This window comes from Trichomonas vaginalis, chromosome III, assembly GCF_026262505.1.
Source record: "Trichomonas vaginalis G3 chromosome III, whole genome shotgun sequence".
NCBI lineage: Eukaryota > Parabasalia > Trichomonadida > Trichomonadidae > Trichomonas > Trichomonas vaginalis.
This window is the reverse complement of record NC_067205.1, coordinates 25840073-25856837: the sequence shown is the minus strand read 5'-3', so window position 1 is coordinate 25856837 and position 16765 is coordinate 25840073. Positions and strand designations below refer to the sequence as shown.

Sequence of the window (16765 nt, the reverse complement as noted above, 5' to 3'; positions counted from 1 at the left end):
CTTTTTAGTTGCTTTCTTCACGCTCGTCTCCAACTTGACTGTCTTTCTTCTTCGTCCGTAATGATACCAGTTACTCTCCACCAGTCAATGGGTAAATGGTCTTTCGTAAGGGTTTCCATACATTCCATAGGGACCATACGGAAGAACTGCTGGTGGAGGAAGAGTTCCATCGACTCTATTTAAATGCATTGTTTCACCTTTCATCTGGTCATTAAAGTCTTTTGCGTGTTTTGAAAACTCATCGTCCTTTCCTAAAGCATTTTCCGAATCAGTCGCAACCAAATTGGATGCTTTATTTATGAGCCCTATTTTATTAATCTTACTTCTTTGCAACCCAGCTCCAATCTTCCCTTTATTGCATCTAATGTCTTCGAAACCCTTCCTCCACTCATTTTATTTACTGCGTCATAAGCTCCAAGTGCTTTTGCTCAAATGCTAATGCTTTTGTTCCCATGCGCCTAAAGCTGCCCAAGCTACCATTTACACCATATTAAAATCATCTCTCTTCAATATTATCTCATAAAAGTTCTCGTTACTGAGAAAGTCAATGAAACATAAACATTCTCACGGGCTTCGCCCCACCGCTTTGCGGTCTATCTAACTTTCTTCTATCTCATCTATACGCTTCAAAATGTCTGAACAATTGCTAACATCTTCTACAACAGTTATTTCATCATGAATGACCTTCAAGAACAAGCTATTTAATATGCTATTAAAATCATCTCAATAATGAGTCTCATCCTTTCCATCTTTAGGTAGCACAACATCTTTCATTGAAGAAGGTTCGACAAGTCTTATGTTAAACTTACTGACAAAGTTTGTTATACTATAATGCTTCGGCGGCGAATACATGTAGTTTGAAAGACCTAATATAGATTCTTCAGCAAATTCACTTATACTGGATTTTATAACAATGTTCTCACGAGACCAAATACCACCAATTGACAATCTTGTAAGCAATCCTGCTGAACCTTTCTACTGTAAACATCGATGGTAACATTCCACACGAGTCATCTATTGACATCGTTGAGTCACTGAATTTAATATTTTCTTAAAGCAATCGTCATTATCTAACCATGCAATAGCTTTGAAGTTTTCATTCGAATATACATCTGCTTCATTAAATGTAAAACCTGACTTCTTTGCAGAGATGACTTTAAAATCTATTGAGTTTGTTTCAAAATTATATGCTATTGTAACTTCTGAAGGTAATGGATGCCCTTCCGCAGTCAGTTGTTCTCTCACTACCGTTTGAAGCTTTGTGTTAAAAACTTTCATGTCATCTCCTGTGTCTAGGTTCACATACACAGCAATGGGAAAACTATCTTGCTTCTTTGTTTCATCATTATACCTCAAAACATTAAAGTTCTTCAAATATATGTCCTTCCTGCTGGAATATCTCGAACCTGTCTGATTTCAATAGCTTTCTCACCTCCTACATACTCTCACCAGTGTCTTGGATATTCATAAGTATACTTACTTTCTTTAATTTTGGTTGGTTTCATCATTAACGTGTTCATATATATATATCTTATACTCTTGTCAGTTAGACTCGGTGCTTGTTCTGAATATTTCTGACTTGCATTTTTAATGGAGATAAAATGAAGCATTTAATACATGACGTAGATGAAGACATGAATGAAACTACAGACAAACTTAACTCTTCTCTCATTCTTCCTTTCAGCAAAGATTATGAATTCTGTTCAAATGGTGTGTATTTCTATTGTGGAAAGATGGGTTCAGGTAAGACATTTAACCTCATTCGTCATATACTCATAACAGAGCGTTTAAGTCAAGATTCATATTATGACCAAATCATTATATCAGCAACTTCAGACTCTATGGACTCAACAGCGAAAACATTTATGTCAAAAGTTCAAGCATCTGTCGTTAAAGTTCCAGATAGCGAACTCATTGAATTTCTTCAACGTTACGTTCGACGTAAGAGGAAATATTATGCCATCGTTGAATTTATACAGTCAGGAATGCAAAAGACTTCAGAAGAGATGGAAGAATTATTGAAAAACACCACTTACGTCAATACTCAGGAGTTTACGATATGAAACGAATTACAACTACATTCTGTCCAAACTTACAATATCCCCTTCAAAAAGTATCCTTCAAATACTCTGCTCGTTTGCGACGACTTCGCCGGAAAAGGTTTAGTGTCAAAGCCTGACTCACCATTAGACTAACATCATTACTAAAGTCAGACATTACACACTTAACTGTGCAATACTTATGCAAACATGGCGTTTTCTGCTTTAAACATAAAACTTCATAACTGACTTCGTTATCTTTCAAGGTTTCTCACGTTATGTATTTGAACTCATTTGGAAACAGTCAGGTATAAACTTACCTTTTGAAGAAATTTGGGAAGCATATAAGTCTCTCATCTCTCCTCGTTCATACCTTGAGATTCATATCATGACATAATACCATTAAAGTCAAAAATATTCCATGGGAACGACCAACATTGTTTTAAAGTTAACCTTCAATTGACTGATTGTAAACAAATTCCATGCATCTCTGTCGCCATTTCTGTTAATATTTTTGCTGTCATTCATATCATCCACTTCTCCATCCGTTAGCTTTTGAGGATATGCGTTAGAATAGCTGTTCTTAAATGAAGGCTTTTCACCTTTGAGAGCATAAACTCTATAACTTTCTGCATACTTTATGTTTGAACCTCCTGAGCCATCATATGACATAATTTTTATAGGCTTCCACCCTTTGTTCCGTTCCTGCTTCTTCCTCTAGCTCTTTTGTTTCGATAGTTCTACATCTTTATACACAGCACCTGTCTCAGTGAATTCAACAATATTTTCATTCGTTAGCTTTACATTCAAACCCTTGTCGAGTATATTGTTCATTTCATAATATAAAAGGTTTTTATTCTATATAAATGAGAAGCAAATCCATCTTAGCTGTGTGCGTTAATGTTCCAATTGAACCAACATCAAAATGTTGATCACGAACGACAAACATATGTCATAAAGAACTATAGATTCAGAGTGTTTGAAAGAAAAAGAACCAGAACTGAGAAATCGCTGATTTAAACTCAGCTTCAAACGCTAACGCTACATCAGATGTTAAGTTAGAGTATCCACCACGCTGACCAAGTTCTTTCAGAGAAAGCCAACGACAACCCTTAACACAATGTTCAACAAATCCTTCAGATAACGTAGACCATTACCTTCTTCAGTTTATACCAAACAATTTTACTCAAAGACACTATAGAAGCTTTTGACAAATCTTATAAAGCAGAAACCAAATAATTCTAACAAAGGAGGACCTTGAAAATGTTTATATCACGAATAACAGGGAAACAATGTGTCTATTGACTATCTCGACCCTGAAATCGAATGCTGTGGTCAAACGCCCACATTCATGAAAATAAGTAACATCCGCATCATGAAACACCAGGAACTACAGAGTTGAGTTTAAGTATAAATATTCGAACGAGTATACAAAACTTTCAACAGAATATAAGCTTTGTTTGAAATATGTTTTAGTAAATTAAAGCAATTTGTAATATCTATCCAAAACTTCTTCAACAGTATCGAACTCATCTTCATAATGCAAACCTAATCTATATGACTTGGTGCAGTTTTCACTAACCACATATAGCGCTTTGCGCTCGGCGCCTTTGACGCCTTTTTCTGTTCTCTTGACTGACAACTAACTCATTTTTTTCATCAAACAGCAATAACCAAAGTTCTATGACCTAATACATAACATTCATACTTTATATTTTAGCTCTGAGTCTCTTGTAAGCTGTTGCATTTAATATTTTCTAAAAGTCAACTTCAACAGTCATTCGCACTGGTGCCTTCAGTTCTACAGGCTCTCCTTGAAAGTCAACAAGTCTTAATTGCATGTCTTTCAAATTATGAGGACTAATGCGAACCCATTTACCTAAATGAGTTACTATGACAGGAACGTTTGGAATGAACATTGAATTGACTGCATAACAGAAGGATTTATATTCTACTGAACCTTTACTATTAACTCCTGAAATGCCTGTGACATTAGCTATTTTAGACTCAATGTAATAACAATTGCCATAAATACGTATGGAACAGATTTCATCTCAATCGTTTTGTCAACACTTTTCAAAAGGACATGTCATATGGTATGCTCCCAGAAGCAATTGAACTCTATGACTCATTCGTGTTATCTTAAACTCCTTCGCATAACTGAACTTCAAAACTCCTGCAATAAGTTTAACATTCATTAAGTTTTCTTCGTTCTCCTTGTTTATTGTAGTATTTATGAGCGCATTTAACACTCCAGCTAATGTTCCATCTTAATTCTACATTATTGTGAAATCTTATTTCGTGCTTCTTTCCATCTATTTCAAGCTCCATGAAATCTGTTTCATCTGTTATAACGAATGAAGCGATAGTATTGAAGTCAACAACTCTGAAAGCAAGCGCTTCATTCTGAAGACCTAAGTTTGTTTGTAGCTTTACTGTCCCGTATTCGTTTGGGTCTGTACTTTGCAAATAGAACAACATTTTATTCTCATTAAAATATGAGTATTGCTGCATATGCGTATGAAGCTGACAGAGCTAAACGTTTATATTTTGGTCAAAATCTCTCTCACACTTACTGACAAATATATTTTATTTCTGATGGAAATACCGAGAAATACATAACATGGAAGGACTATGAAAAGTTGACCCTATTTTAACTCCATGCACTATGCCATTCATTGTAAATGGTGAAGTTGTCATGAAGAACGACACAACTGTTTATAGGTCTGTATATGAAGCGTTAGAATATATGTTGAATTATAATCCCGAAAGATTTGACCCAAGCACTACGTCATGTACAATGCCTTTTATTAAGGATGGTGAAATCGTAAGAGTTCCGAATTCAACGGTTACACACGCTGTTCAAAAACAGTTTACAAACATTTTAGCGAATATCTTTAATTCAGAAACTACAGAATAAAATTACCATAATATAACAATCATGCTAAAAATATAAATCAAAACGACAACATTATTTACGTCACTTAATGATTTAATGACTTATATCATTAAATATCCTGCACCAACACGTACATTTGATCCAAACTCGACGGTTTGCGCGTGTACCTTTCATAAAGTCGCAAACGGACTCTTTGAGCTCTGAAGGTCTTTCAGACCGAAGCGACCAGGGCGAAGCCCATGACAGTTCATTAATTGTTTTAAGGGATTCAACACAGTTAATGAATCATTAAAGGCGTCATTAATGAAAATCATTGATTTTAATTCATTCACGAATACATATATAATTCATCATTAATGTTTCATATGCTTCTAAAGAAGTGAGCCAAAAACTATCGATAAAGCGGGTGTATGAAATAAAAGCATCAACGACGAAATTGAATTCGTTAACTTTTGACGGTGATTATTTCGTTAATGACATAACATCGGGGAAAACAATTTTAACGAAAGAATATTTAAAATCTCATGTTAGTGAGTTCGTTGAAATTGAAAAAGAAGGGTAATTAAGTTCGATCCACTGAATTTCATTTTCAGCTTAGCGATGCGGGTGTTAGTTTCGCTGAATGGACAACTATACAGAGTGAAATAAATGCAATATGGACGTTTTTGGGGTCAAAAGCGGAATGGGTGAGCTTGTAAATGCTGCAAGAACATTAGGTGAAACAGGAAATTTGTAGATGGTTTTAAAAGACTTGTTTCAATAGTTTTAACAAACACAAAGAAAATTATTTAGAATATACCTACATAACGGACGGATTTTCGAACAGGTAGCAACAAACCCTCGTTATGGCTGCGTTGATGATGGTTAGAGATATAAACAACACGTAACGACGGGAAGCAAGAACATGAAAAACAGAGCCAACGGGTCCAGAGCACATAGTGGGAGGATACTGGTCGGGTTATTCAAGACATTAAAAACGTGTTATCCTGAAGTTATTGATTTATTTAGAGGAGTTAATGATTCAATTCAAAACATTCTATAACCCTCGATGAAGAGATAAATTAACAGATTATATATTCGTATTATTGCAGATTAATGAAGAGAATAAATGAAAAAGAATTGGTGATATCATTATGTCAGCGATGTAATGATGAAAAGAAATTTTGACTCATTTATTTACAAAACCGAACAGAATATAGTCTTATATCGTAATTACCGAATTAATGAAAAAGATATATGATAATAAGAGTTTCTGGCGGGAAGAGTTGAATTAGAAGTGAATGATGTTAATGAGAATTAGCCGAAAGCAGATAAAACCACGTTCATATATATAACTTCAGACGAACAGATTATAACGGACTATCACCATGGATATTAACACAAGTGATGAAGCGAGACAAAAAATGTTAATGAAAGAAGATATAATACATTCGTGCTAAAGGTTATGACATAAGCTGTACTGTACAGTATGACACAGGTAAAGCACCAGAAGCATTTAGTTATAACGATGAATTTATGCCTCTATCTTTCCTGTTAATGGTGTATTAGTTGAACCAAGATTTATGTTAAGAGTTAAGGCAAAAATAACGTTTGAAGATGCTATTAAAAGTAAAGCTGACAAAGTTGAACTTGACGCAACGAACAAAGTTTTGAAATCTCATAACACAACATCTCCGATATAAATGAACTTCAAACTTCTTTAGACAGTAAAGCAGACAAGAACCATACACATAAATCCTTCACTACTGTTGAGGCAGACGAATAATATTGAACTTTGACCTTGGTTCAGTGCACCATTAGAAAATCCAAGTACAAGCGTAAAAGTACTCTTAACAGTTTAGATAACAGTTGCAGGAACATTGAAAGTCATGCCAGAAACTTTGAAGCACATGAACTACTCTGCACATGTTAGTACAGAAAGCAGACAGAAGCCATACACATATTCACTTACACAACTGTTTGCTATACGGAAAGTAATTCATAGAATAAATCTGGAACCGTGCTTGAAGGAAAATACGGTGGAGGCGGTCGGCCACGCGCGCGACGCGAACAGCATAGCATTGTTATATTGTAAATCTCCTAACTTTCATCTACAGGTTTACATCGGATTGACGACATAACGACGATGAAAACACTTAAGATGTAAACAGATGTTCTATGTCAATGAAGGCGATGAAATCAATATATATAATTCATGCCTCAAGATTCATATGACAAGCAGACAAGAACCATACACATAAATCCTTCATACTGTTAGAGCAGACGAACTAATATTGAACTTTGACCTTGGTTACAAGTACCTTTAGAGAATCGAGCAAGCGTAAAAAAATATCTTAACAATTTTAGATAAGAGTTGCAGGAATACGAAGATCATGCCAGAAACTTTGAAAGCATATGAACTACCAGCAATGTATGACAAGAAAGCAGATAAAACTTATGTGGATGCCGAGACTAACAAAGAAATTTTCGAAACCAGATACAATGACATTTACAACAGAAATTATAAATGGTGAACCAGCAACTCCATTTGAATTTGTTAGAGGTCTTCAACCAGATACTTTGAATTTTTCTTGGATTATCTATTGAACTAAAATTACATTATAAAAGTGGAACAAATGCAACATTTCATCCGGGAGATCACTTCCAAATGGTATTAATGACATAAGTTTTTAGAATATGTTTATAGAGTATTAGAGCATATATGATTTAATATATCCTATAGAGCTGTTTATACGTCTATGAATCCATAAATCCAAAACATCTATTTGGTGGTAGATGGTGTTTGAAATGTTGACCAGTTTTATCTTCCTACCTAATACGCAGTCAATGAAGATGGAGGTTCAAAGAAAATAGTATTGAAAACCTTCCTTCACATATGCATAGGTTCAGTGGAAGAACATCTGTGGAAGGAAACCATTCACATTCAATAACAAAAGAGGGTTATACAAAATCTTGCAGCCGGGTTCGGATAGAACAGGGAATGCATAGATATGATATCACAACTGACCCCAAAGATGTTAGCACAGGTATTTTCTGTGGAACTGCAGGAAATCATACACATGTTGTAGCTGGTATTACAAACCGCAAGCGTAATGGAAAAAGATTATATGCCTCCTTAATCTATAAATCAATGCACGCTTGGATACGAGCTGGTTAAAATCTTTAACTTATACATAAAGAGCTTGAAAGAAGTATTCGAACAACATCCATGGAGGTCATTTAAGAAATTCAATGAAGACTGCAAAGAGTTGGGGATTTACTAACAGAGGCTGAAGTGAAAAGGTTCTTTGACAAAAAATGTTGTACATCAAAACAAAAATAAATCCTTACGACTACTTTTTACCAATTTACTCCAACACTCCTGACGCATACAATTTGCTTTCATTACAAAGCAGAAAAGGAGGACATAAACCCATTCCTCATCTTCATAAATGTTAACACTCGTAAGCATATGCGTATATAATGAGAAATAAAGGAACTCGTGAAGTGTTTAGAAGTTTTACAAAAGTTTGTAGCCAGAACATAAACCCAAGTACTTTAACATCAGACCAAGACAGTGCATACTCGCAACGAAATCACAGAATTCTCTATTTAAGCATAACATAACTCACTACACTACTGAAGACCATACCATAAATACTCGGCATATAAACCGTTTCATAAGAACGCTCAGAGATTAAAATCAAAGAGCGAGACTTTACCGAAAAACAATGAACATATTTCTCGAAGATTATATAATTCCTCAACACATTCTACAACAGGACATACACCAATTCAATGACACAAACAAAGCAAGAAGAAAAGTATATACAAAGAACGAAGCCAAACAAAATATCAAAATTCAACACAATTTACCTCGCATTCCCTGGTAAAACAAGTTCGTTGTAGTTCTTGACGACAAAACCATTGACAAAGAACGTTTAAGGTTAAGTCGAAATTATTATATCGTAGACTCTACGCAAGGTAATGGTATCTTATAAAAGCTGCTGACGACTCCATAGCATTTTACCTCGACATAAATTAGTCGAAAGTAGTAATGGCAAACTTGCTGAAACCATTGACGAAGCAAAGCGAGGTGGTTATTGAAATACTTGACTATACACAAACGATGAACACTTTAAAGTAAGATATGAGGAGGCTGAGATTTTATACCATCTAAGACAACTTGGGAAGAATCTAACCAATCTTCTGGACCATTAGAGCTGGGAGTACTGAAAGATAAAAAATGCAGATAAGAATAAGAAAATTCTTCTAAACTTTCGTTGGATGAAATCAGACATGAATGAGAACAGTCATGAAATTATTAATGTTTTCATAATTTACACCAAAATAAGCGCTAGCGGCAAGGGCGAAGCCATGTTTAGGTGAGAGACCAAGGGTAGAGCGCAAAGCGGCTAGGTGAGATTGTCCGTTTTTCACCTGTTTTTCACCTCTTGAATTTTCATGTATTTCCTTATGGAAGAAAATAACGCTAATTTTATTTTTATTTTATTTTTATTTTTGTATGTAAGAACGAAATGTCAGTCGAAGCAAAACTTCGACGAACATTATGGTGAAACATTTCACAAAGGCACTTATAACGGTATCAATGAGTCTTACGTAGAGACAAGGATGTTACATTAATGCACAAAGATGGCAAGAGAGCAGGAAAGTTAAACCATTTAAACAGATTTCTCAATAGTGCTAAAATGCAGGAAATTCTTGAGTTTTGGTTGAAAGATCATGTGCAGCCAAAGTGGGCTCAACTCAAAAAAGCGCATTTTATGAGCTTTACTAAGGGCGTTATGAATGAATCAAAAGTATTTAACATACATTATTGCGACCTCGTTCATTTTGTTGCTGAATCGTGCTCTCTGTATAGTATTGCATTTTATTCAAGATATTATGACTCCAATAGACAAGAAAGTTCAGAGAAGTTAGATGAAGGAAGAAATCAAGATACAAGTGGAGAATTGCTAAACAACTATTGTTCTCGAGAAGCAAGTTGGAAAATGTGTGAAAACCAATGAACATGAACGTAGAGTATTAATTAATGGTTATAGAGATTCCTCCATACGAACTTAGACCAATGGGAAACAAGACAGATTATTAAGAGAGAATTTAGAGGAATATGGAACTCGCTAAGATAGATTTGAAGGCTGCAGGAAAAGAAGTTAAAAGTTTTGGTCGTTTTGATACAAAATTGTGGTAATGAACCATTTTATTTTTATATGAATTTTTGCAACAAAATTCTTGAGTAACTAATTTTAGCGGCTCGACGCCGGCATGTGTCAAAACCGTGAAGTTTTCACAGAAAATTTAAAAAAAGTACGAAGTTACCATGTGAAGACGTATATTAATAACTAGGAAGAGGTGAGAAAACAGGTGACATCTCACCTAGCCGCTTTGGCTCTGACCCTTTGGGTCTCTTTCACCTAAATTATATTTTAGGTCAAAGCTTCCACGAGAGAAAAGATTCCTCATTCGCTAAGGATTCCAAAAATGAAAAAATCATTGATTTCGGCTGAGAAAAAACAGCAAAACCCTTCTTCCACGGGAACAAAGAAATAAAGAAGAAATAAAGTAAATTTTTTATTTATTCCCGTGGAAGATAGAGCACTTTTATGACACTTTTTATTCACGACAAACAAGACAAATAAAGAAAATAAGAAAATACGGCGCTGTCGCGGTTCGAACCACAGACCTTGACCCCTCCATAACACCACCTTAGACCACTGTGCTACGTAGCCTGTCGACATAAGATTTTATAAATTGCATATTTGACGTAAATTTATTTCCATCTGGCTTCCCACTGCATAAGATATTCATACGTGTTTGTAAGACATTCATTAAACTTCTTTTCTATTGCATCTAATCTTGCGTTATTTTTTTCAATAACTTGTCTGTATTCTTCATCATCTCCAGCAGTGTTTGGGTCTTCACGTTTAAAATATTCATTGTTAACCAATTTTTTATCTACAAATTTTATTAGTGTTTGATTCACTTCGTTATGATAACGGTCATATTCTTTCAATACGTAAGTGAAGACAAAATGCGTCGTACCTTCAATCTTAAAGCTTAAAGAACTTTCAACACAGTTTTGAGGGTCTGTCAGTGCGTCAATGAGATAGTATTCGAAGTCAGTCAATAATCTTTTTAAAGTCATTTCATACAGGATAAAATTTAATGTTGTGAAGAAATAGTGTTTATCTCAGAAAAAATAAAGTTAGTTTTTATTTTATTTATTTTTTTATCCTGTATGTAAGAACAGTAATGTCAACATTAGAGAACACAACAACTGCTATCGTTCATGAAGCCATAAATGAAGAATACGAATACATACAATATAACAAACAATTGAGACTCATTCGTTCAGTCAAAGATGATATGTATCAAATGCAAAGTATAATGAACGCTCTTCGTTCTACAAAGCAAGCATATCATTGGTTTGAAAACCAACAGGCAAAAGAACTTTTAGAAGAATTTCCTCATATGATTGCTTCCCTCGGAAAACCGAGGGAAGAGATTCCGTACGAAAATCGCAAGAATTTGGCACCTGGTTTGAAAGGTTATTATGTTCATAGACTTTTAGTAAATGCTGTAGCAATGTGGGCTTCACCTCGTTATGCTTGTTATATTTTCATGATGTTAGATGAACTATATAAAGCAGAACGTGGAGAGATGGAAAAGAAACTTCAAGCAAAAGATGAAGTCATTGAATCCAAAGACAAAAGCATACAGAAAAGAATACCACGTTCAGTACCAAAAGGAAAGGAAAAGAGTTATAAGTATATGATTTATACTGAAGAGTTGGAGAAAGAAGAAGATAGAGATATGGTTATGTTGCATTTAGTCAGAAGAAACAACAAAAGCTTTTACGACCTTGCTAAAATATATAAATCTGACAGAAACTGGTTCTATCGTGAAAACTTACCGATTTCAATGACACCGAATGAGCAAATAAAAGAAATTGTCAAAAATACTCTTCCTCAAACACACTATGACATCAAAGGTTGCACAATACTTACCTTCAAAGAAGACTTAACATTACTGAAGGAAAAAATAACAGAATATTTCGATAACTTCAAAGAGGAAGAATGAAGTCACGACAACATTAACGAAGAAGTCACGACAACATTAACGAAGAGAGAATGAGGTGAAAAAACAGGTGATATCTCACCTCTTACCACCAAAAATATATTTTTGGTTAAATAGCTTCAGGGTCAATTTCTTCAACCATTTCACTTCCTTCGTCAATGTCAATTGAAGCTTCTTCAACCTTTGGTAAGAACTTTTGTATAACATCTTTGTTCGTTATTGTCTTCAGAGATGAAGGATAATATTTCACAGATGTTTCACCCTTCTTATATTCTTTCTGTTCGGAAAGATTCATAGCAATACTGAAGAAGTCAATGTTGGAGTTCTTTATGACAGTATAGTGTGTATCTTTGACATTCACGAAGAAACCCTTTTGTTTCAAAACTACTGCTAACTCTTGTGAAGTATAACGTTTGCGGTCAATGACGATAGCTAATGGTCTGACATACTGACCAAACTTAGATTCTTTCACAAACTTCTTGTTAAAGATAACATTAACGTTTGAAGCATTATTGAACTCATTCTTGATGGCAGTAGCGAGAGCATTGTATGAAAAGAACTTGCAATCTTGCATGTGTTTCATTAAAATAAAAATATTAAATTATTTTGAAAAATAACTTAAAAAAAATCTAATCTAATTTTTTCAAAAAATATTTTTTTATTTCCTACTAAAGATGTATCGGAAGTTGTCTAAGTTAGAACACTCGGAAATAAAACAACTTCTTACAGAAGCTAATATAGATGTTGCAAAGCATTACGCAACAAACAAAAAAGCACTCGCTGACTTCATTAAAGACTATAATGGTGCAATAAGTTATGATAGAATTCATGAGTTCATAAAGCCGCAACGCGGCGAGGACGAAGTCCATGCAAGAGCATTTCCTTTAAATGACATTGCTATTGACTTATATCATAGACGTTCAGTACCTCATGAAGTAAGAAGAGAGATGTTTGACATAACAAATGCAAACGTTGGTGAAACAAGAAGAGCTGTACCTCATGAAGTAAGAGAGAGATGTTTGACATAACAAATGCAAACGTTGGTGAAACACGAAAGAGAGATGACACACTGAAACAACAGAGAAGAGAGATGTTTAAAAGTGCTATAGAACAAGTTCGCAAAGCTAACGATGTCATTCGTTCCATTGACGACAAACCAAAAGAAGGTGAGAGATGGTTAAAGAAAGATGAAGAGAATAGGAAGAGAAATGTGAAGTCAGGCAATAGACTCATTGACTTTAACATCGAAGCTTTAGATGAACCAAACAGAGACTACTTACACAAACATTTCGGTAAGGTTTTCATGAGACTCTTAGAGAAAATTAAAATAAACTCGCAACAGAGATGGATGGTATGTTATAAACTTGGTGGAAAGTATGAATGTTCTACGTTAAACCTCAATAATATTGGAACATTACTACATCAGCTCTTGAAGGAGAACTTTATATCAGAGATAGAAGCAAATGCTGCAGGTATTGTTGAAATGCACTATGACTTCTTCTTGACAAACATAAAGAATCTTACCGAAATAAAGATGTATGATTTAACAGAATATGAAGGCTTAACGATGTCAGATGTAAAGAAAGGCAAACCAAAAAAGAGACCATATAGAGATGAAAGCACACTGACAAATGACCAGAAAGCCATTTTGGAAGCTCTTAAGCAAACAGGAAACCCAGCACTTATAGAAAGCTTTTGGAAAGATAATGGTGAAAAGAAGTTTTATAAGAAGAGAAGCGGTCAGTTCTGGAAGTATCTTTGCACATTACCTATAAATCTTGAACGCTACCAAATCTTCAATGAACTGAACAAAAGAACTGCAACACTTATGACAGAGGACAATTGTTTCGTTTATGCTTGCATTCAGGCTGGAGTAAATGAAGAAACTATTGACCACATGAGAGAAGTCATTCGTGTTAGAGACTTTCCTCAAAGTAAAGTACAAGAAATTTCCGATTCAACAGGTATAGCATTTAATGTTACCATTGGTTATTTCAATGACTCAAGACATAATGAAATAAAGAGATATATACCAAAAGAATGCGAAACTGTTAGAACTATTGACTTACTTCTTGTTGAAGACCACTACATGCTAAATGAAAGATTACCAATGACAACATACTTCATTCGAAACTATATAGAAATCTTGAAGGAGTGTGGTGGAATGAACATTGAGAAACAGATGAAGATTTATACAAAGAGAGAAGATAAATATGTAGTTCGTTATGATAGAACAACACCGCTATGGGATGTTATGAAAACATTGTGGGAGTGCAAATATTTCGAACCTATTTCTTATGGAGAACTTTTCACATATACTACTGACTTATATAAACAGAACCTTGCACCATTTAAAGATTTGACATATGCTCCAAAGTATTGTGTACAACTGAAGAAGAAAGCAGAGTCAAAAGAAGTAAATAAAGCTAAATGTAAATTCATTCCTGAGCACGTTTTCTTTGCTGACTTTGAGTGTAGCACAGACGGCTTTCATAAAGCTTTTAACATCTGTTATGACAGTGAAGATGGTTCAGTGAGTGAAAGCATTTGGGGTCAAAACTGTGCAACAGAATTTTTGGAAAGACTTCCTGACAAGAGTTTAATATATTTCCACAACCTCAGTTATGACATAAACTTCATCTTAAGACACATGACAGAAGTGAAAGGAACTCCCATCATTAAAGGTTCACGAACAATGCAAATAACTGGTTTATATAAAGGACGGGCAATTATTATAAAAGACTCTTACAGTGTTATAAATAAGAAGCTTAAACTATTTCCTGCTATGTTTAACTTACAAACAGGACCGAAAGAAGTATTTCCATATAACTACTACAGCAGTGTTTTGTTAGCAAATGACAACAGAACTGGTGTCATTTCTGAAGCATGTAAGTTTATCCATGATGCAGATACATTCATGAAAAACATAGATTCCATCAAAGGTTGCAGAATAGATGAAAACCACTTCGACTTAGAAAAATATAGCACGTTTTACTGCAAACAAGATGTAAGAATTTTAAGAGAAGGTTTTGTAAAGTTCCGCAATGACTTATTGAAAGAGTTTGATTTAAACGTTTATGACTACGTTAGTATTTGTTCTATTGCTAACAAATTGTTTGAGAACAGAGTATACTTCCCGAATGGAAATCTTTATGACCTCTCAAATAAACCAAGAGAATTTATTTCGAGATGCATTCAAGGTGGAAGATGTATGTTGTCAGATAACATGAAACAAAAGAGCAAAAAGAAACTCATTGCTGACTTCGACACTGTTTCATTATATCCTTCAGCTATAGCAAGACTTTATACTTTAGAAGGTATTCCAAAAGTATTGAAGGAAGAAATGTTAAGCACAGAGTATCTCATGAGACATTTATTCGATGATGACCAAAAGGAACCCATTGGTGAAAAGTTTATGTCTGGCTTCTTTGTTCTCATTAAGATAACAGAGATTGGTATACCCAGACACTTTCATTTAATAGTTTGCGACCCTGAACTAAATCCAGAACTTAACGTTCCAAGAAGTTCAAACACTTGCTGTCTCATGTATGTTGACCATATAACATTACAAGACCTCATAAAATATCAATGTGTCAAATGTGAAGTGTTGCAAGGATACTATTACGATGGAAACAGAGATATGAGAATAAGAGATGAAGTAAAGAAGTTGTTTGAGTTAAGGTTAAAGTATAAGAAAGAAGGAAACCCCTTACAAGAAATTATAAAACTCATTCTGAACAGCATTTATGGCAAAACTATTCTATCTCCTATTGAGTCAAAAATAACCATAGTAAATGACAAAGATGCTATAAGATATGCTATAAGAAATTACAACCATATAGTGAAGTTCGAAGGTTTGGATGGTTCAGATAAAACTATTTTCAAGCTAACGAAAAGCATTTGCAGACACTTTAACTTCTGTCCACTTGGTGTTAATATTCTGTCTATGTCAAAACGTATTATGAATGAAGTATTCTGTACTGCTGAAGATATGGGTCTTCAAATCTTTTACCAGGATACCGACAGTATGCACTTATATAATGAAGACATACCAAAGCTTGCAGCAGAGTTTAAGAAGAGATATGGTCGCGAACTTATAGGAAAGAACCTTGGTCAATTTCATAGCGACTTTGCAGAAATAACACCTGGAAAACAAAGTTTAGCTTATAAAAGTATTTTCTGTGGAAAGAAGACCTACATAGACTTACTCACTAACGATTTAAATGAAGTTGCATTTCACTGCAGAATGAAAGGCGTGAAGCAAGATGTTATTGCTTTAACCGCTAATGAAATGTTTCCTGAAGCTATACAATGCTATTACAATGAAGATAAGAACATTCACATACCTGTTGGAACATATGACAAAGACTCTGAGTTCAGTTTAATGAAACTTTACAAAGCACTTTATGATGGTCAAGAGATTGCATTCGACTTATGTAAGTCATGTCAACCTTGCTTTGCTGAAAAGTTCAACTTTTCAATAACGACTAAAACAAGCTTTATTCGTAAGTTGAAGTTCTGAGGTCATGGGCTTCGCCCTTGCCGCTAGCGGCTTATTTTTGTCAGCAATGAGGTCATGAATGAGGTCATGGGCTTCGCCCTTGCCGCTAGCGGCTTATTTTTGTCAGCAATGAGGTCATTCGTGATAAAAATAAAGCTAGCGTAGATTTTACAATACTGCGATGGTAGAGTTTAAGAGTTGTGCTTCAATGTAGAGACAGTCCTTCCCTGGAGGCAAGAACACTGGACA

General features: G+C 34.6%; 3 protein-coding genes and 1 pseudogene across 4 annotated transcripts, besides 1 other annotated feature; 3 read left to right on the top strand and 1 right to left on the bottom strand.

Moving 5' to 3' along the window:
- Positions 1–16765: part of a mobile genetic element that runs on past both edges of the window.
- Positions 10709–11083, bottom strand: TVAGG3_0765220 (uncharacterized protein; the record flags this gene model as incomplete). The annotated part of the gene is made up of 1 exon (XM_051245787.1): positions 10709–11083. One exon carries the CDS (start codon positions 11081–11083, stop codon positions 10709–10711), a length of 375 nt encoding a protein of 124 aa, XP_051092374.1.
- TVAGG3_0765210 (KilA, N-terminal/APSES-type HTH, DNA-binding family) lies at positions 11191–12018 on the top strand (the record flags this gene model as incomplete). The annotated part of the gene is made up of 1 exon (XM_051245786.1): positions 11191–12018. The coding sequence occupies one exon, from the start codon at positions 11191–11193 to the stop codon at positions 12016–12018; it is 828 nt and encodes a 275-aa protein (XP_051092373.1).
- On the top strand, positions 12690–13847 carry TVAGG3_0765200 (annotated as a pseudogene). The gene has a single exon. A coding segment is annotated over exon 1 (1158 nt).
- Positions 14693–16537, top strand: TVAGG3_0765190 (organellar and viral DNA polymerase type B; the record flags this gene model as incomplete). Its single annotated transcript, XM_051245785.1, has 1 exon — positions 14693–16537. A coding segment is annotated over one exon (1845 nt), but the record flags the coding sequence as incomplete, so codon positions are not given.